Source organism: Salvia miltiorrhiza, chromosome 2, assembly GCF_028751815.1.
Source record: "Salvia miltiorrhiza cultivar Shanhuang (shh) chromosome 2, IMPLAD_Smil_shh, whole genome shotgun sequence".
In the NCBI taxonomy this organism is placed as follows: Eukaryota; Viridiplantae; Streptophyta; class Magnoliopsida; order Lamiales; family Lamiaceae; genus Salvia; species Salvia miltiorrhiza.
The window spans coordinates 46,167,376-46,189,325 of NC_080388.1; the positions used below are offsets into that span (position 1 = coordinate 46,167,376).

Below are 21,950 nucleotides of genomic sequence, written 5' to 3' on the forward strand. Positions count from 1 at the left end.
TAACTCATGAATAGCTGTATCCAGTTAATCTGGAGAAAATCTTACTCCTTCCATGATTCGAACACAAATAAATTACTCGTAAAAATTATTGACTTATTTGTAAAAATTACATTAATTTATTTATAAAAATTATTGACTTATTTGTGCTTATATATTTACACACATTCTCAATTTTCAGCACATTTAGCATTTTAAATAGAATATGTTAGTATGGTAAACTCTATATCTATATTTATCATTTTTGTAGGCATCATGAATAGATGTTGTTACATACTGGGATACAAGCGGTGATACACAACTGATTCAGAGCATGCTCAGAATTTGCAATCTTACGGATAAGCACAAAGAATTATTTTCAAGTATAATTCTTGTTGGATTATTCCCTTCTTCTCAGCACTCGAGTTTTCCACATAGATTTACTTGTGATGGACTTCTTTCATTAAATGATAGACATCAAGATTGATTATCAAATTTATCATGGACGAGCTCTACTTGAAGAATGGGCCTATGTTTTTACATCTATATAAGGCGAAGTTTTTCCAGAAGTCAAGTTCAACAGTTTTTACATTGAATAGCTTTTTGCTCGAGTGCTCGTGAGTTCAATGAACATTGTTGAGTTCATACATATGTTCTTTTATTTTATTTTGCTTTTCTGTGTTGGCGAAAGCAAGGTAAGTTCGTAAGTTATTTATTTGTTGATTTAAAGTTTTATGTTGTAAGAGATTAAATGTGTTTACTGGGTTTCACACTTAGAAGGTTAGAGTCTTTAGTGGGTTATATAGCTTTCAATATTTCACTTTAGTGAGATTTTGGAAAGTTATAAAGTCTTTAGAAGATCGTGTCTTTTTGTAAGTCCTATTGTTACTTAATTTCACATAATGGAACGTTTTTTTTATACAATACTTGTTACTTTCTGTGTTACTATATCTCACTTCATACTAACGCAACTTATTGCGAGTTTTTATACGTGTCTGGACATGTTAGGGCTGCCAAAGGCCAACTGGAACTGGCGGTTCGACCCTGAACCGGTCCGGTTGTCAACGGTTCCAGCCCGGACCGTTGACCACCGGGTCGGTTCAGGGTCGAACCGCCAAAAGTTAAGGGCCGGTTTAGGTTCACCGATATTTTGACCCTGGCCCGCCGGTTCGACCCTGAACCGTCGATTCCAGCGCGGCAGCCGAGGTTAGCAGGCGGCAGGCCTAGGGGTGCAGGGCTAGCCTTGACCAACAGGGCTATTGGGGTACGGAGGGTGAGGCGAACCAGCGGTTTCAGCCGAAAATTCTATTTTTTTTTTCAAATTCAAATTCAAATTTCTCCCACCCAGTTTTATCTATAAATACCCCCCTTCTTCCACCTTCAAACTCACCCCATTGTGATAACAATTCTACATACACTCTCTTCTCTTCTACTCCTAATTTTTTCTCCATTCTTTAAGTGCTATTGTTCTTGTTAAATTGCTCTTGCTCTTGCTCTATAATTCTTTTGTTATTCTCTTGCTTAATTGTTTTACTTTATTGTTCTTGCTTTACATTATATTACTACTAGTACTACTACTAAGTACTAAACACTATACTATATATTTCAATTACACTATCACTACACTCACTTGCTTCTTTACTTTATTGTTCTTGCTTATTATTTTCTAACATCTATTATCTATATACTCTTCTCTACTTGTTTATTTGTTATCATGTCTCATGGTCGTGGTAACCGTGGTAAGTCTATCAATGTCGACCCCGAAGAAGATATTGATAGCACTCCCACTTCTCCTGCTTTTACTCAAAATGTTCAAATTCCGTCATCATCCTCTAGGAGTAGGTGGAAAGTGCCTGTTGAACGAGGACCTTACGGCGCACGCCGGGAGGCTACCGATTTGACGGGTGAAGCATATGCTAGACAACTTCAAGAAGAGGAGGATGAATCCTATGCACGTACTTTGCATATGGAAGAGGTGGAGGAGGAAGCCGAGCAAGCACGTCACAACGTGGAGGAGGAAATCCCTCATTCTAGAGGTAAGGGTAAGGGTAAGGGTAAATCACTTCTAACATTTTCACAAAACATTTTAGGAGGGAACCCGTTCCTAAAAAACCAAATGATGGTCCAAATGCTCCCGAGAGGTTCACTGCCTATTGCAACTATTGCAACGCTACTTACCAATGGCAAGCGGGAGGGGGTTATGGCACCCTCGCAAGGCACATGGAGAGTAAGCATACCGTCGAGTATGGAATCCATACAACTCAAACCAAACTACATCCCGAAGATTTCCAAGGACAAGATAATGTTTTATGGAAATTTGATCCACAAATGAGTACCACTTGTTAAATAAGATGTTTTCTGTTGGATTTGATAATGCATCCGCCAATACCGCCTCCATTCCCGAGTTAGTTGCCGCATGTTCACCCTCTTTTAATGGTAGGTATTTTCATTCTCGATGTATTTGTCATATTTTAAATCGATGTGTACAAGATGCTTTTTCTCTTATTAATGATGCTGTTGATCCCATTAGACAAGCCGTTAATATTTTGCATACAAAAGCCAGTATTGGCAAAAAATGGCAAAAATATTGTCATGTTAAAAAAATTCGATATACAAATTTTGTTAAAGATGTTTCTACACGTTGGAATTCAATATTTGGCATGCTTGCATCTACCATGGAACATATTGATCATTTATTTGATTTTTTTAGAGCAACTCCCGAGGCTAACTTGTTTTTATTGCCCTCTTATTGGAAAAGATGTGATAGTTTATTTCAACTTTTAAAAGTTTTTCAAAATGCTACTATGAATTTATCCGGTGTTTATTATTGTACTAGTATTAAAGTTTTAATTAGAACATTGCATGTATATTAGTATTGCTTTAAATGATTGTTATAAAACACTGATTTGAAGGATGTATCATATCAAATGATCCTTAAGTGGCTTAAATATTTTCTTGAAATTCCCGATGTTTTTTAGTTGCTAAGATTTTAGATCCTACAATGAAAATTGCCGGTGTTTATCGCATGTTAGAAATTTATTATGGTACATTTAGGGATATTTATGAGTCAAGATTAAAAAATAATGAAGTGCTAGCATGGTACCTTCCCGCCATTAGATGATATTAAACTTAGAATAGATAACACAATTATGACCTTATTTAATGACTATGAACAAAAATATATGCATGCAAACCCCTCATACTCTTAAAGTGGTACTAGTAGTTCACAAGGTCAATATGGCTCCTCCACCTTAGGAAGTAGTTTTGATCAAAACGAATGGGCTCAAGCCGCTGATTCATTTATGCACACACAAAGGAGCTATACTACTAACGAGTTAGATATATATTTGTCTAGTATATTTGTTTTAAAAAATGTAGGTGGTCAACAATTGGACGTCTTGAGATGGTGGTCCACGCACGAGAGGGAATATCCCATACTCGCCACTATGGCCAAGGAGTTCTTTGCGGTCCCGGCCTCCACGGTCTCCGTCGAGCAAGCATTTAGCGTTGGTGGGCTTGTCTTGGACGAAAGAAGAAGCAACATGGATCCTCGAAACATGGAGGCCACCATGTTGCTTGATGATTAGTCCAAAGCCGAGTTGCGAGCTCAAAAGAACTAATGGGATCAAGCCGACGAGAGCCCAAACGATGAATTCACCGAGTCCGAACGATCCAAGGCCGATGAGGACTACGATTAGGTAAGTTAAGGTAAGAGAACTACGTGGGCTTTGATTCTTCATTATTCAATGAAGATACGTAGGCCACTCAATTTTAATATTTATATTAAAATTGAGCTCAAGCCCTTAATTATTATTATTTTCCCCCCTTTTAGACAACTTTCTTTCGGAATTATTATAATGAATTAGTTATTTAGTTAGTATTAGTTAGTTTACTCATTCAATTTTGAAGATTGTAATTTGTATCCTTGTAATATTTTTTTTGTACATAGAATAAATTCAATAAAGATATCAATTTTTATGCATTATTTTGATTGTCAATGTGTCAGCATTATTTTTCTTTTATTGTATTTTAATTTTCTACATAAGTCATTTAATTTAAAAAATATTTTGATTGTCAACTTTATAAGTTTATAACTTGTTATAAATTTAAAAAAATGACATGATATTAATTGAGATGACATAAGTATTACACCCTCCGTCCCATTTTCCTTTTTGGGATGTCCCACTCCAATAGGCTAATTTTCCTTTTTGGGTAAAAATATTGTATTTAATTGGTGTGGACCACACCACTTTCCTACTAAAAAGTAAGTTTTCTAAATCTCTGTGACCAAATGAAGTGAGCCTATTGGAGTGAGACGGAGGGAGTACTTAAGATGACATAAACAAATATTATTTAAAAAATATATTAATTGTCATGTTTATAAATTTTCAACATAAGTCATTTAATTTAAAAATATGACATAAAAAATATTATAAGTTTATATTTTCAACACATGTTTTTATTTTATATTTTAAGTTGAGTAAAAATTTTGAAATTTCATCACAAATCATTTAATTTCATAAAAAGAATACAATTTTTTTTAAAAGGAAAAATGCCCGAAAACCGGTGGTTTTTGACCCGGCCCAAAACCGGCGATTCAGGGCCCGAAAACCGGTCCTTCCACCTAACAGTCGGGCCGATTCAAGTTCAACATTTTTCCGGCCCAGAACCGCCGGTTCGGGCCCGAAACCGACGGTTTTCGACCCCGTGGCAACACTAGGACATGTAGCAATTTCAGAATCTTTCTCTATATATAATGCAATTCTCGCATCTTAAGGTTATTTAATCTTTCCATATACTTATTACTTTTAGTTCATAAATTATGATTAACAATATAATAAAATAAGAGTAAATTTTTGAAGTAACCAAAATGAAGCATAAAACACAATTTATGGCCACACATTGAAAAATCACAAATTTTGGCCATTTTTATTGATTTGGACGTTTTTACCCTTAATGAGGCGGACCGGGTAGGATCAAGCACGCGGGTCGCGTGCCGGGTCGGGTTAGGCACTTATGGCACTATTAGTGCTATAAGTGCCAAGATTTTACTTTGGTTTTATTTTGGATTTCCATTGGCACTTATGGCACTAATAGTGCCATAAGTGCCAACGGAAATCCAAAATAAAACCAAGTAAAATAATCATTTTGGGCACTTATGGCACTAATAGTGCCATAATTGCCATACGTGCAGCACAAATACAGAAATAATAACATCATTTAAACCCTAAATGGAACATCTAAACCCTAAATGGAACATCTAAACCTCAAATGGATAATCTAAACCCTAAATGGAATATCTAAACCCTAGGGGGAAGTGTGCACTTACGGCACTTATGGCACTAATAGTGTCATAAGTGCCATACGTGCAGCACACAGATCAGATCAGATCTGCCATGGCTGAAATCGAAGGAGGCGGAGATCAGATCTGCCGATGGAAGAGGCGGCGCAACGATCATATCAGATCCACTGCCGCCGCCTCATCAGACCAGATCTGCCGACGCTGCGCGCTGTAGAGAGAGAGAGAGGGGGAGATGAGAAAGAGAGATGAGAGAGCGGCAGCCGCTGGAGAGAGAGAGAGAGAGAGAGGGAGGATCTCCTCCACCACCGCCGCGAGAGCTCCGACGAATTCTCCAAGCTCGACGCCGCTGCCGCGCAGCCGCTGGAGAGATAGAGAGAGAGGGAGATGAGAAAGAGAGAGGAGCCGCTGGAGCAGAGAGAGGGAGATGAGAAAGAGAGAGGAGCCGCTGGAGAGAGAGAGGGAAATGAGAAAGAGAGAGGAGAGAGAGAAGGGTAGAATAGTCATCACATACAAAAAATGGTCAAAATTTATGTTTTTTCAAATGGTGAATAAAATTTGATGTTGTATGTTGAATAGGGTCATTCGGCCCTATTGTTTCATAAAATAAATGAATCTTTGCCGGATAATTCTTGCCGCAGTTGTGACCGATAGAAAAGATTGAGAAAATTCACGCTGTGTAAATCTAGATGATTTAAAGAATTAAAAAGGAAAAAGTATATACCATATATAGTGAAATAAATTAAATAATTACAAAGCATTAAATTACATGTCAGAAAATAAGGGTACGTGAATTGACTGGTCCTTTTGCCAATTGCATTATTCTACTGAGATAAAGTATTCATTGTTGACTTCATAGTCACCGGCAGTACAAGTACGTTTTAATAGTAATAAAAAAACTTCTTTGTTAATATTATCTTCCCATATCATAGTTGATATTTTCACCTTTTCACAATATTAACTAGTTTGATCAAATTATATTTTATTTTAAATACCATCCCCTCGTATAAAAAATGCATAATTTTCATTTTTCATTCCTCCCATGAAAATATGTCTAGTCTATTTACAGTAATAATTCTCCCTCTACACATCACAATAAATATGAGACAATTTCTTCACTCAAACTATATACACTTTACATGATTTCTTATAAAATTCATGCATATTGTTTCATATTATACATGTTTTTATGTGACAGAAGGAATATACTCCCTCCGTCCACTAATTCATGACCTAAGGAGCAAAACACGGGTTTTAAGAAAAAATGTATTTTTATTAGTTGAGTGGAGAAAGGGACCCACAATTAATGTATTGTTTATTAGTTGAGTGGAGAAAAAGTGTATTGTTTTGGGACCCACCAATTAAATATAAATAAAAACTTACTAAAAATGGATAGGCCTTGAGTTGGTGGACGTCCCAAAAAGGAAAGAAGGCCTTGAATTAGTGGACGGAGGGAGTATATTTTAAGACTAGTTTGGATATATAACTGCTATTCCCTTCATCTATTTGAGTTGATTTGTATTTCATTTCAAATTGTCTCAATTAATTTTTTTTTTGTTTCTTTTTCTAAATAATCATTTTATATTACATAAATATGGACTTTGATGACTTTACATTATAATTTTACTATCTTAAAAAATTAGAATGGAGAGTACGTAGTAGTCTGTAGATGTACGCAGATGTAACAAAATCGAGTTTGGCACTTTTCATCCATAAATGAATATTATTATTATTATTATTATTATTATTATTATTTAACATGCATTATGTTGTATACTATATAAACAAATAAAAGTAGTGTAGGTATATTTGATTCTAGATGGGAAAAGAAGAAGCAATTGAAAGGTAGCTAGCAGCAGTTGATCAATGATTGGATCATGGGCCTTTATTTCTAAATGAATTAATTAAAAGCAAGACTTTATTTCAACCGTTTAATATTCTTCTCTTAATTTCAAAAGAAATATATTACTCTCTGTGTCCCACGAATCTTTTCACCTATTCTTTTTTGGGCCGTTCCACGAATCTTGACACATTTAATTTCCAAATAAGGTAATAATTATTACATTCTCTCTCATACTTTATCACTTTTATTACATTCTCTCTCATACTTTATCACTTTTATTACATTCTCTATCATACTTTATCACTTTATACTTTATTAACTACACTTAAAAAACTAATCTACAACTCTTTAATTCCCGTGCCAAAACCAATCGTGTCAAGATTCGTGAGAAGGAGGGAGTACTATGTACGAGTACTTTTTTTTTTCTTTTCTTATCGTACGTCAAACATTTTTTTTTTTTTTTTGATAATGAAAATTGTATCCTTTATTCCAAATAGGAAAAACTTTTGTCCAACAAAATACAACATTTGTAGAAATTGATGAAATATCAATACAACCCTCTCGCTCTCTCTCAAGGGGGTGTGTTTGCTTGTTATCCCTGGAGGGATAATATAATGAGGTATAAATTTATCACTTAAAGTGGGGATACATTAAATATCTTGTTTGGTTTGAAGGATAATTTATATATTTATCCACTCCTTATTTTTTGAAGGGTGTTTATTCACTCCTTATAAAGTGGTATAAAATTATACCACCCTTTCTTCAGTATAAAATTATCCATTTCCCAAGGAATAAGGAGCTGTCCGAAAAATTATACAACATGTCCGAATATTTACCGAATAAACTAGTTGAGCGCATATAATTATTGAATTATATAAATATGATTAATTACTAAATTAATCAAATTCTAAAATCCACAGCTTTTATCAACTGAATTAAGCAGCTCCCTACGCGAACTTAAGTAATTTAATATTTAACTTATATTGACTTTTTCATTACGTCGGTGAATTCAAGTTGAGCCTCAATTAAAGAAAAGATTATACTCCATTTTTTATGCATAACAAATTGAAACAAAAAGACTTTTGAACCATTCTAGAGTAGTTGAGAATCGGGTACTGTATAGAAACTTCTGCCCTATTAATCAAGATCTACGTACCCCAACATTTTCCATTAATGTTAATTAATTTTGACAAATTAAGTTGCCGCTTGAATTTGACGTGTGTTAAAAAAAACCCTAGAACTTTTCTCTGGTTTGGATTGTATATCTTTTTCCGAATGTTGAAAAAAATTATGATATCTTATTCACGTAGGGTAACCTCAATATTGAATTGTAGAGGTAAAATCTAAAACTATTTAAAGAGGTGGACGCCAACTTAAATTTCATTGCAAGGCAAAGATGGAGAAGAGAGAGAAGGGTTCAATTCTCTCACTAGCTACCACTCTTTTAGTGGTATTAGTGTCTCTGATTAGTTTCCCTTCCCAAACCACAGCCGATTATAAGTATGCTTCTCCACCGCCACCTGTGAAGAAGTACTCGCCACCGCCTCCGGAGAAACCCTACGTCTACAAATCTCCTCCTCCTCCACCGCCTCCTAAAAAACACTACGAGTACAAATCACCACCACCTCCACCACCGCCAAAGAAACCCTACGTATACAAATCACCTCCTCCGCCACCACCTCCTAAGAAACCATACTTCTACAAATCACCACCACCACCACCTCCTCCTAAGAAGCATTACGAGTACAAATCACCACCACCACCACCGCCTCCTAAGAAGCATTATGAATATAAATCGCCACCACCTCCACCACCACCAAAGAAACCCTACGTATACAAATCACCTCCTCCCCCTCCACCTCCGACGAAACCATACATTTACAAGTCTCCACCACCACCGCCACCACCAGTTTACAAATACAAATCACCTCCACCACCACCACCAGTTTACAAGTATAAGTCTCCCCCACCACCTCATTACTAGTGAGAGGAAAAGGTAATATTGCTAGTAATTATGAAATTTGATTCTATTCTACATGAAAATGAATCTAGTTTTACATAGCCTTAATAGTTAGTATTTAATTTGACTGATGCGTAAACATCGATCTTTGCATGCAGGAATTAAGAGATCATAAACGCAGCCCAGGAAGATTGTGATGGAGCTAGATACGTTGGATTTTTACTTGCATATGTTATACTATAAAATTTGTGAAAATAAGGGACACATTTAATCCATGTCTAGTGTTGCATGGGAACATGCATGGTTTTACGTGTTTCTGTTACGTGGTGTGTTTATTTTGTGCGAGGTTTTGTTGTTGTAATATGTTCTTCGTGATCATTATTCTTAAATAAATAGTATATTTTTAATTGCCATCATTTCCTACTTACAGTATCTTAATTACCTTTTATTTATGCATTTAATTATTTTGATTCTGATACTTCATAATTAATTATTATTGAAATTATTAATGCTATAAATTACATCAATGTAGGATCTTAATTTACACAAGGGACACATGATTATAATAATTCATTTGAATTCATCAATTTTCACATTGAATTCACAGTATATTTAAGGAACTTCGAGTGGTAGGATGAATTGATGAGACATAGGATCGAATATTTGAAGGATAAGATAGTCATATAATTTAAAAATTAACCATCATCAAAGTAAATGGTAAAATTGGTTTAGATTGCTTTTATCTATCTATCTTATCACTCAAAGACTCAAAGTAAACATTGATTCTGGACTATAGGATATCGAGTAATACTACAAATATATTTTTACAACGAATTCATATTTTTAATTAAAGTTATTTAAATCAATTACTAAATTTTAATTAGAATTAAAAAATTATAATTAAAAATTAAAATGAATATTATGAAACTCTAATATGCTCATAATTAATTAATAATTCTTTGAGAATTAAATAACACTCGTACTAATTGCCGCCGTCCACAACTATGAGCTTTTGCCACGTTGGATTATATTTTGTCGCATTAATATCTCGATACATTGGGTCGTAAATACTAAAAAATTAAATTTAATAGAAGATAAAATTCAAGATTGCGTAAGCATACCCGTTGCAGCTGTCAAAACGCATGTTAATTCAGTCATGATTTATTCAATGGTTACAATTCACCCACATTCATATTTACGCAGATTAAATTATTTAAACTTTCTATTTATTAGTCGAAAAACAAATTATTAATCGAATTGTAATTTATCACTCTCTCTTTAATGTTCGATAATCCAAATTTTACTTAGTAAACTATTTCAACCTAAAAATGTGCAAAAATAGATCAGACAATCAAATGAAATTACAGTTCTCATGAAACAAGGCAAAAAAAGAAAAGAAAAGAAAAGGTTAATGTGAAACAATAATCGCTTTCTAGATTGGGATCATACGCAAGACTTTTCAACTACTCTTTTATTTTATAATGATATGAATCTTACGTACGTCAATTCTTAACAATATTAATAAATATTAATATTAAGGAGTAATTTTGAGGATTAAAATTAGAAGGTTGTGTCGTGTGGGACAAACTTATAAAAAATGGAATGAATTTTTATGGACATACCTTAAAAAAAATCATGAATTGGTGGACGAATGAAGTGTTACATTTTCTCGGAGCTATTGTAAAACAGTTGTATTTGTATTCGAATACTAATCGAATCAAATTGAATATTTGTATTCGAATTTGATTCAGTTACTTGTCGAACACAAATATTAAAAATTTGAATATTGAATCGAGTACAAATTTATTTGATTAGTTTTCAACTGTCATGCTGATGTGTGGTTTGTGGTAGTGATTTCAATTTAAAATTTTGATGTTACAAATTATGAAGTCTTACTTTTTGAATACCAATAATTTCTCATTATGTGTGTACATTATGTTTTTTTGCATTTTTTTTAATTATTAATTATTATACAATGTCAAAATTCTTTATTATGTTTCTTTATTTTATAATGTCATAATTTATATTTATATATATATATATATATATATATATATATATAGGGTGTGGTTCTAGAGAGAACTACATTATTTGTGAGAACGAGAGAACCATCAAATCTAATGCATCCACTGTAAAAATTAATGCATTCGCTGTTAAAATTAATGCACTGAAAAAATTAAAAAAAGCAGATAAAGTGGTTGGTAGAAATTATTTAAATATTAAATATAGAGAGAGAATATATTGCCAAAAAGAAAATGAGACACTAGCTTGTATTGGGACGTGCCAAAAAGAAAAGTGGGACACTACTACTGAGACGGAGGGAGTATATATTTTGATAATACTCACTTTTCTATAGTTTTAATGTTCGTATGATGTTAATTTTGTCGGGAATTGAGTGTTTGATAAGTTGTTTGTACTTGAATTGTTTTATCTTATTAAAAATATGGTAAAATTTACATAAATATTGAAGTTGAATTAAGAAATATGGTCTGAATGAAAGTTGTAGAACATCTCGATACGAGTTCGTGGGTGCAAATGAATCGCAAATTAAAATTCAAACGAAGGAGATATAATAAAAAAAATATTGCGCGAAGCATCAGATGCCCCGTAGTCACGCCCGCGGCCATGGGCGTGTCGGAAAACCTCTAAAAATTGGTCATATACACGTTTTTATTTGTATTTTCGAGTTTTGTTCAGTGTTTTTTCCCTGTGTCTATATATAGGTCATGTTGTTGTCTTATTAGACACCCTTTTACAACATTTTTAATATCCTAGCTTTAAAATTTATTATTCTCTTAGTTTTCATAGCTTAGATTTATTTTGTGCAATGATTGAAGATGCAAGATCTACTCATCCTGAATTCTTTTCGGTTTTTATCAGTTTTATTTAAGTCAATTGTTTTTCTTTTATTTTATCTTCTATTTATTTAATTATATTTGACTAGTTTTCTTTTATGATTCTGAGATTTGTATGTAGTTAAGTGAATTTATATGATTGATTTATTGATGCCATTTTGACTTTCAGTTTCTGATTTACCATTCCTGGTGCTTGTTTATTGTAAATTATATGGCCAATAATTTGCTTATTTAGTTATTCAATTTGAGAACTAGCGGAGATAATTGTTTAGCTGATCAAGAATGTGTAATATGATTTTAACCTTGAGATATAGTGTAGATATGTGAATTATAGAAAGCTATTTCTATGTGTTTTTTGGAGTTAGTAAATTTTCTTGATACTTAGCAGAGATAGAGAATTTACTAATCAATTATCATATATTGCTCTATCAAGAGTGTGATTATTTATGTGATCTCTCACGAGTACTAGATTAACCTAGTAATTTGGATCAATAGGTTGATTATGTAGAATTAATAAACGTGATGTGATTGCATTCCCTAAAAACAATCTTTTTATTCTTAGATTTTTATTATCTGGTTTCATTTATTTCTATTACTTGAGTTTAGTTTTAGATGTTCGCCATATTTTTTTTATTCTTTGACTTTTATAAAATCTGATTTCATTTATTCTATTACTTGAGTCTAATTTTAGATCTTCACCATATTATATGTGTGTTTGCCTAGATATTGAGTAGGTAGTAGTGTTGTATTATTCATTGTATTTCACTTGTCAAACCTGTGGATAACGATACTCATTTGCTATTTGTGCTACAATTACACTGTATTAATTGCAATTTTAATTGCTAGTAAAATAATGACCATATATCACTGTATTTTCAAATATTTATGAATATTGAATCAGATATCATATTTCATGCATATTTGTTTTTAAATATTAATCAAATCAAACGAATAATTGTATTTAAATTCAAATAAAATAATTTCAAATATGAAAATCAAGATTTTAAATTAAACACTAAATCGAGCAAAAATATTAATTAATTTACAACCCTAACACGTACATTAATCGTACGGATCCTTGGCCCTCCAAAACAATAATTCATGTAAGTTTTGTATAAGGGGTAATTGCGTGTAAATCCATAACGTTTACCTGGAATTGGTTTTTGCTCTAATTTAAAAACTCTACTTTTAAATACATAACCTTTCGTTTTTATCTTGAATTTGTCCGACAACTAATTTTTTCTTACGCCGGCGTTGGAAATGATACGGTGGCAGCCGAAATTGATACGGTGGCAGCCAGAATTGACACCTAGGCATATCTTTGACATATGGAAAAAAAATTAAAAAAAAAAAAACCCACATCATCATCTTCCCCAACCTCCCCCACTCCCAAACCCTAATTTTCCCTCCCCCCACCTGACGCCGCCTGCCCTCGTCCGCCCCCAAAAGTGCCACCGAAATGGGGCACGAATCCTCAAACTGACTTGAGCGTGCGGCGGTGGCTGTGGTTTCTCCACAGTCGCCGAAAATCAAATAAGGAGTAGAGGAGCCGTGAATTTGGGGATCTAGGGTTTTGTAGGAAGAAAGGGGATGAAGTCGTCGGTGGTCTGGGAGAGACCAAAGAGAGAGAAGAATGGGGATGAAGTAGTCGGTTTCGTTTGCGGCTAGGGCGCGATCCGCCAATGTAGCCTCGCCGCCTGTACTTTCATGGCGTCGCCTGAGCCCCTCTCTTGCTCCACCCTGACACCGAGCTCGACCAATCCCTAACAACTCTAGAAAAATTCCTCGGCCTCCTGGCTTCTGCTAGCATACTCTCCTCCGTGCCACACTCTCGTGGCTCGCCTTCTTCCTCTTCCCCTCGTCGAGATCGAGCTCTTTAGATGTTCTGCGTGCGAGAAACTAGGTATCGAGACCTTCAACCGCGGGTTGTGGTCGCCGTTGTTTTTCTTCTCTGTATGTCGCGGAATCTGCGCAAGAGGAATTGGTGGGGGCCCAAGCTCAATCGCAGGCGCCGGTGGCGGTGGTGGGCGCAGGCGGCGGGTGGGGAGAGGGGAATTAGGGTTTGGGGTGGGGGGAAAAAGAAGGGGGATTTTTTAATATATATTTTTTAATGGGTTAATAGCCGAAAAATACACGAACTTTCACAAAATTTGCAAATTGCACATGACCTTCAAAAATAGCCTCAGAATACATCACCTTTTAATTTTGTTGCAAATTGCACACACACCACCTTGATCGGTGTTGACGTGGCATTGGAATTTTCAAAGACGTGGACTCACCGACATTCAAAACGACGTCGTTTTGAATGAGTATAATTTTTTTTTTAAAGGAAAAATTCGGAAAATCAAAATTGAGCCCTAATCCAGCGTCTCCCTCATCCCTTGCACTAGCCGCCTGCCTCAGTTCACCACCACCACTCCAGTTCGTCGCCGGCCGCCCTCCTCGCCACAAGACGCGCGCTCCTCCGGCCCCTTCTCTATTCAGCAACCGTGTCACCTCCAATTTGCAGACGTCGTCGCTGCGCTGCTATTTCCACACTGCCGTGACGAACATGGTTTTCGTACCTCAATTCCACATGATTTGTTGTCATTTCCCTTTCATATTTTGCTTGCCAATGCGTGTTTGTACCATAATGTTGAGTTTTATGAAGATTTGATGTCTTGGTGTAGTTTTGGAGTAATTTCAGGAAAAATCAAGGATTAATTGGAGGATTTTGAAGATATGAGATTGAATTACGTCTCGAGAGGAATCCGTGAGCGCAAACGGTGACCAAATCCGAATCCGGACGAGGGAGAACGGAGCAAAACGAGCGGACTGCGCAAAACGCCCAGTACCCCGCGGTCACCACCCGCGGCCGCGGGGTGGGACCGCGGGTCCCCTGAGCATCCCCCACGTTTGAAGGCCGCGGACGCGGGCCGTGACCGCGGGAAAAGGGCGGGGCTCCCCCCAAGTGGGCCCCAGACGTGATTTTGAGCTCTAAAACCCCATTTTCCCCCATTCCTCACATCATTCATCATTCCCACACATTTTCATCTTCCCCAACACTCCAATTCCAAACCCTAGCCTCCATTCTCTACCATTTTTCTCTCTTCCACACACAAGAACAACACCAAAATCAAAGAAAGAAGGGGAAGACTTGGAAATGAGCTCATCAAGACTACATGATTGAAGATCAAGATTATAGGATTTGTCTATGAATCTCTATCTCTCTATATCTTTATTTATGTTTTCTTATGACTTGGGATTTGTTTTTATTATGAATATGCTTGGCTAAAATCCCTTATCTTAGGGATTAGATTAGATGGATTTGTAATGGATTGATTTCTTTGTTTAATATTTATATTTTGATTGTGCTTATTGTTATCTTTTCAAGCCCTAGATTTATCTCTTGTATGATTGGTTGGCCACCTTTTGTGCATTTCTAATTTGTGATTTGAATCGGGAGAGGATAATTACAATAGATTAGGAGCTTGAAACATACCATCTGAATAAACCGGGAGGTTGAGAGTTGGGTGAGGGCTTGTTGATCTTTTGTGCTCTTGGGAGTTATAGGTTAGAAATTGACCGGGGACGGCAATTATGACCCGTAATCTACTGTTTTAGTCGTCCGGGAGGGGGCTAAAACTAGTGGGGAGATCGCCCTAGATAAGTAGGCCATATTAAGATTAATATTGATTTAGATTGAAGTTCATTACGATCCATCGAAATCTAGTCCCTAGGATAACTTTCCTTCAAGTCATTCCCCAATTTATTAACTAAAATCATTTTGTTGTTATTTTAGTTTACTTGCTTTAATTTAGCTTTGTTTTAGTTCTCAACACCTCTTGAATTTTGGTTGTCTTAATAGATTGAAAACAACTTATTAATAGTATTTAGAAGTTTGAATTCACCAATCCTTGTGGGATACGACCTTGCTTCCACTTATTGCAACTACACCGTATACTTGCGGCGTGGTGAAAATAATAGCGAACGCCGTCCTTTTCCATCAGTAAAATGCCGACAGCCTCCACCGGGTTCCGCCACCACCATTCAGGCCAGCAGCACATCGCGGCCTTATCTCCAGCTGTCGCCTTCCACCACCACGCCACGAACTTCTCAGTTCACCATAGATCTACCAAGTTTACAAAACCCCCAAATCCCCCACCGAGCCCTAGATCTTCGCCAGCGACTCCACCGCCCCGTGCAATCGACGTCGCAACAACCAACCTCTACATCTGCGCCGCGGCGGTAAGTTTTGGTCTTTGATTTTCTTTGGCAAAATGATGGTGGTGGAATTTTTGTAGTGGTGGTTATGGTGGAGGTGAGGGAAAACGGTGGTTGCGGTGGTTGTGGTTGTGTTTCGAAGGGGCGGAGTCACGTTGCTCAACCTTTGAATCGGAAGGGGAGGCCGGTGATGGCTCGCCGGATTCTGGAAATGCTGACAGCGGCGCGGCGGACCGCCTAGAGCAGGAAGAAGGCAGTGGAATGGCTCGCCGAAAAAGCAAGGATTTCTTTTTTTCTTTTTTAAATTCTTCAAAATATCAAAACGACGTCGTTTTGCCCACGTGGCTTGCCAGTGTGTAAAAAAATCCACGTGGCTGTCCATGTCATCGTCGGTCAAACTTAAGAGCTGTCGGAATTTTCGCCGTGTGCAATTTGCAACAAAATTAAAATGTGATGTATTATGAGGTTATTTTTGAAGGTCATGTGCAATTTGCAAATTTTGTGAAAGTTCGTGTATTTTCCGGATATTAACCCTTTTTTAATTTTACAGTGAGAACAAAAAAATCTAAGTGTCATTTCCAGCTGCTACTGTGTCAGTTCCGGCTGCCATCATATCATTTTCGGCGCCGACATAAGAAAAATCGGCCATCGAATAAATTTGTGATAAAAATAAAAAATTATATATTTAAAAATAAAAATTTTAAATTAGGAGTAAAAACTAATTTCGAGTAACCATTATTATAGATTTACAGACAGTTACGGTTTTGTATAAATACACTTGTCTTTTTTTTTGAGTAAGCAAAAGAATAACCTTCACATGTACTTTTATTAATGAGTCAATTCTCGAAAGTAGGGGGAAATTTTGTGACACGTTAAAAAGAAATATCACCTCTCAATTAATTCATATCCACTCGTACAGTGAAGGACCACTCAGATGGTAGAATTTTCAATATTCACAAATTTGTATTAAATCCGACTGACAAGGTGTTTAATTTTGGACCAGTTCTGTTTTACTACTGCAATTTTACGGAAAATAAATAAATGTAATTTTTTTATACTCCCTCAATCTCACTTCAAATATTTCAATTTTATAGTTTTAATTAAGACATTTAAAATGGACAGAGATAATATTAAGATTTAAAAATATGGCGTAAATAGAAAATGAGTTCTACTCCTATTATATACAATAACCCATATCATTTTTAGAAATACAAATACAATTATAATAACATATGATACATGATGTATATATAATGTTGAAGTGTCCTACATTGGATTGGAGATAGTGACATGAGCCACTTTATATGGTGAGGCAACCCTCTCCCTTATAAGGTTTTTTAAGGGAGGAATGGGCCCAATATCCATTTGTAACATGGTATCAGAGCCAACTCAATCCAATGATGGGTCCCCCCAATATCGTTGTCAACGGATGACGTTTGGGATAAGTCCACGCTGCGCGTGCGGGGGTGTGTTGAAGTGTCTCACATTGGATTGGAGATAGTGGCATGAGCCACTTTATATGGTGAGGCAACCCTCTTCCTTATAAGGCCTTTTAAGGGAGGAATGGGCCTAATATCCATTTGTAACACCCAATATCCATTTCTAACATGGTATCAGAGCCAACCCAATCCAATGATGGGCCCCCAATATCGTTGTCAACAGATGGCGTTTGGGATAAGTCCACGCTGCGCGTGCGGTGGGTGTATTGAAGTGTCCCACATTGAATTGGAGATAGTGGCATGAGCCACCCCCAATATCGTTGTCAACAGATGGCGTTTGGGATAAGTCCACGCTGCGCGTGCGGGGGGTGTATTGAAGTGTCCCACGTTGAATTGGAGATAGTGGCATGAGCCACTTTATATGGTGAGGCAACCCTCTCCTTATTAGGCCTTTAAGGGAGGAATGAGCCCAATATCCATTTCTAACATATAATAACATAATTGTGGCTCTCAAATTATTCCTTTATACGATCTCTCAATATGGAGTGATGTGATGTTGGAACCGTTATGTGATTGGAGAAGCGTGATTTGCTGAAGTTAGATTTGAATACTACTAAGCTTACAAGATTTCCGATTAGCGACGAGACATTGAAATGTAGCTAAAAAGACTTGTTGTATCTAAAGTAACAAAGCGAACAATATTAGTCATTATCAATATTAATTAATTGGATGTTGAATATATAGTTTGTTTGATTAAACGTAGTCGGTGAATGCATGGACTTCTCCTACTTAGACGTGGACCTATTGCGTGACAAATACTCGTGAAAAAAAAAAAGATTATATATATAATTGTTGAATTTCCTTAACTTTCGATTATTGTCAATCAATTTTATTGACTAACGGTTGTGAAATAACGCTATTGTCATTCTCTAAGAACGATTATTTCCGTGGAAATTTAGTATATTATTTGGAAATAACACAACATTAATTTATCTAATTTTTCTTATATGGCTCTTAAAACGTAGCAATTAATTATAAAATTTCTAATTCTTTCAGTAATAAAATCACATCGTACACAACGAACAAAAAATTACTAAAGATAGATATTGTAATTGAAAAAAAAATAAATGAATGAAAAGATGGTGTTATGAGGGCAATGTTTTAAAAGTTGTATGAGAATCGCAAATTTTGGCAAAATTTGTGTTATTTCGTATAATCAACCTTATGTGTATTTATAATCTTTGATGTTGGAATAAATGGCTTTATTAGTCCATAATTACTTTGTAATTAATGGAATTAAATGGTATATTTGGAATCTACATTTTGAGTAGATTAATTTGGTATATTTACTTGTTCAAATCTATTAAGAATTGAATGAGTAATTAATGCCCAAAGATATCCATGGTTCGGACCACCTGTTTGCCCAAACGGACGTGGCAGCGGTTGAGGACCGAAGAGACACGATGGTTCGGACCACATGTTTGCCCAAACGGACGTGGCAGCGGTTGAGGACCGAAGAGACACGATGGTTCGGATCTGTTTGCCCAAACAGGGCACGTGGTGGCGGTTCAAGACCGAAGAGACACATCGGTTCGGACCTCCTGTTTGGCCAAACGGTCACGTCAGTTCAAGGAAACCCCTGGACTACTATAAATAGGGCCCTCCAGAATGAGATTAAACACACAAACGAATTCAGATAATCAATTTGTCATATTAGTTTAGTTTACATACTCAGTCCCGAGTATCAAGCCGTTCGACCGGATAGCGAACTCCTAGTGCTAAGGACTCGTCTATCATCCCGAAACCGTTGTATCTTGGGGGCAATTACTGTAGATCCGCGAGCACAGAGCGGAAGTAATTTTGCCTTACGGAGAGAGAATTTATTCTCGCCTCGGTTCTGCATCCTTTCATTTATCGTCATTCTATTTTCTACACTACCAAATAACAATCGTAAGGCAAAATTAGTGTGGAAAGATGGCGACAGGAAGCAACACCAACAACAACAATGCTCCACCAGTTCCGACCAACGTTCCACATGCTCCAGCACCTGCTGCTGCCGAAAAGCCGGAAAAATTCGCAGGTTCTGAATTTAAACGTTGGCAGTCTAAGATGCTGTTTTATCTTACTACATTGAATATGGCTCGTTTTGTGAATGAATCTCCTCCAACTGTGGGGGAAGACGAGACTGATTCGCAACTGCGGATAGCATATGATGCATGGCATCATAGCGACTTTTTGTGTCGCAACTATATTCTGAATGGGCTAGACAACACTCTCTATAATGTCTACTCTAGCGCCAAGACGTCCAAGGAACTATGGGACTCCTTGGAGACGAAGTACAAGGCAGAAGATGCCGGCTTGAAGAAGTTCATAGTCGGTCGTTTTCTAGACTTCAAAATGGTTGATAGCAAAACCGTTGTGGAGCAAGTGCAAGAATTTCAACTGATCCTGCACGACATTCTTGCCGAAGATATGGAATTGTCTGAATCTTTTCAGGTGGCCGCGGTGATAGAGAAATTACCACCACATTGGAAGGACTTCAAGAACTATCTCAAGCACAAACGCAAGGAGATGGGACTTGAAGACTTGATCGTTCGCTTGAGAATCGAAGAAGACAATAGAATCTCCGAAAACAAGACGAACAAAACTTCCATTGAGGCAAAAGCAAATCTAGCCGAGTCTAGCAACAAGAAGAAACGCAAGTTCAAAGGCAAACATCCAGACTCAAAAGGTCAGAAGAGGATCAAAGGAGATTGCTTCAACTGCGGCAAACCCGGTCACATGGCAAAAGATTGTCGCAAACCGAAGAAAGACAAGCACAATGGTCACCATCAAGCCCACGTGACGGAAACAAAGTCTGTGCCCCTCGACTTAGGCGAACTTGACTTGTGTGCCGTCGTAGACGATTGTTATTTGGTAGTGTAGAAAATAGAATGACGATAAATGAAAGGATGCAGAACCGAGGCGAGAATAAATTCTCTCTCCGTAAGGCAAAATTACTTCCGCTCTGTGCTCGCGGATCTACAGTAATTGCCCCCAAGATACAACGGTTTCGGGATGATAGACGAGTCCTTAGCACTAGGAGTTCGCTATCCGGTCGAACGGCTTGATACTCGGGACTGAGTATGTAAACTAAACTAATATGACAAATTGATTATCTAAGCAAACATGTATAGCCCGATCTACAATGGAATCGGAATTTATTGCTTTAGACAAAGCCGGCGAAGAAGCCGAATGGTTAAGAAACTTCTTAGAAGATATTCCTTGTTGGGAAAAACCTTTGCCTCCGGTTATGATACATTGCGATAGCATGGCTGCCATAGGGAGAGCAAAGAATAGTTTGTATAACGGTAAATCTCGACATATTCGTCGAAGACATAATACCGTTAGACAATTGATCACTACAGGAATAATGTGCATTGACTATGTAAAGTCAAAAGACAATATTGCGGATCCGTTTACTAAAGGTATTAATCGTGATCAATTGAATAACGCAGTAAGGGGAATGGGATTAAAATCCACACGTTAAGAACTTTCATAGTGGTAACTCAACCATGATGACTGGAGATCCCAAGAACATGGTTCAATGAGACAACTAAATTATGAAAGTTCAAGTTGAGCACTTGAAAACTTGCAAAATCCATTCTCATAGATGCTCAAGTGTAAAGCCTGCAGCTTGTGGTAAAGGGTAAGCTTTTTAAAAGCTTTTAATGATTCCTATAGCCTCAATAGGTGGAGTATGGCAGGATACTCTTTTTAGGAGATCACCTATATAAGTGAAGAAGTGGGGCCGCTTCAATTATCAATAACACTTATGAATCCAAGAAATGGTCCAAGGCCAGAAATGGACACAACGTAAGAACGAAAGATATTAGATCTATTATTGTGTGTATGTTGTTGACTTGGTTTACACAAAAGTTGACCGGTTCAAGACATCGCGTTCACCGAGCAACGAGTAAATCCGATGGCATTACACTAAGGAAGGTTCAAAGCTAACAACTACCTATCCTGATGCAATAATAGGTCGTCGGGACTTAGTTTTTTGCATTTGCATTAATCATCATTCATGTGGGGGATTGTTGGAATAAATAGCTTATTCAATACCATAATTACTTTGGTAATTAATGGAATTAAATGATATTTTTGGAATCTACATGTTGAGCAGATTAATTTGGTATATTTACTTGTTCAAATCTGTAAAGAATTGAATGAGTAATTAATGCCCAAAGATATCCATGGTTCGGACCACCTGTTTGCCCAAACGGACGTGGCAGCGGTTGAGGACCGAAGAGACACGATGGTTCGGACCACATGTTTGCCCAAACGGACGTGGCAGCGGTTGAGGACCGAAGAGACACGATGGTTCGGATCTGTT

The 21,950-nt window shown here is 36.6% G+C and overlaps 2 protein-coding genes across 2 annotated transcripts; both read left to right on the plus strand.

The window, feature by feature from the left end:
• Positions 1-8,408: 8,408 nt before the first annotated feature.
• Positions 8,409-9,494, plus strand: LOC131011704 (extensin-3-like). The gene is made up of 2 exons (XM_057939501.1): positions 8,409-9,114; positions 9,237-9,494. The coding sequence occupies exon 1, from the start codon at positions 8,515-8,517 to the stop codon at positions 9,100-9,102; it is 588 nt and encodes a 195-aa protein (XP_057795484.1). The 5' UTR covers positions 8,409-8,514; the 3' UTR covers positions 9,103-9,114; positions 9,237-9,494.
• A 10,055-nt stretch (positions 9,495-19,549) lies between these two features.
• Positions 19,550-20,500, plus strand: LOC131009612 (uncharacterized). Its single transcript, XM_057937027.1, has 2 exons — positions 19,550-20,071; positions 20,147-20,500. The coding sequence occupies exons 1-2, from the start codon at positions 19,550-19,552 to the stop codon at positions 20,498-20,500; spliced, it is 876 nt and encodes a 291-aa protein (XP_057793010.1).
• The last annotated feature ends 1,450 nt before the right edge of the window (positions 20,501-21,950 follow it).

Bases quoted from the DNA above. Each gene is read 5' to 3' on its own strand.
- LOC131009612 (XM_057937027.1), top strand. From the start codon at position 19,550: ATGGCGACAGGAAGCAACACCAACAACAACAATGCTCCACCAGTTCCG. The intron at 20,072-20,146 runs GTGGCCGCGGTG...AAACGCAAGGAG, and splicing joins AATTGTCTGAATCTTTTCAG to ATGGGACTTGAAGACTTGAT.
- LOC131011704 (XM_057939501.1), top strand. From the start codon at position 8,515: ATGGAGAAGAGAGAGAAGGGTTCAATTCTCTCACTAGCTACCACTCTT.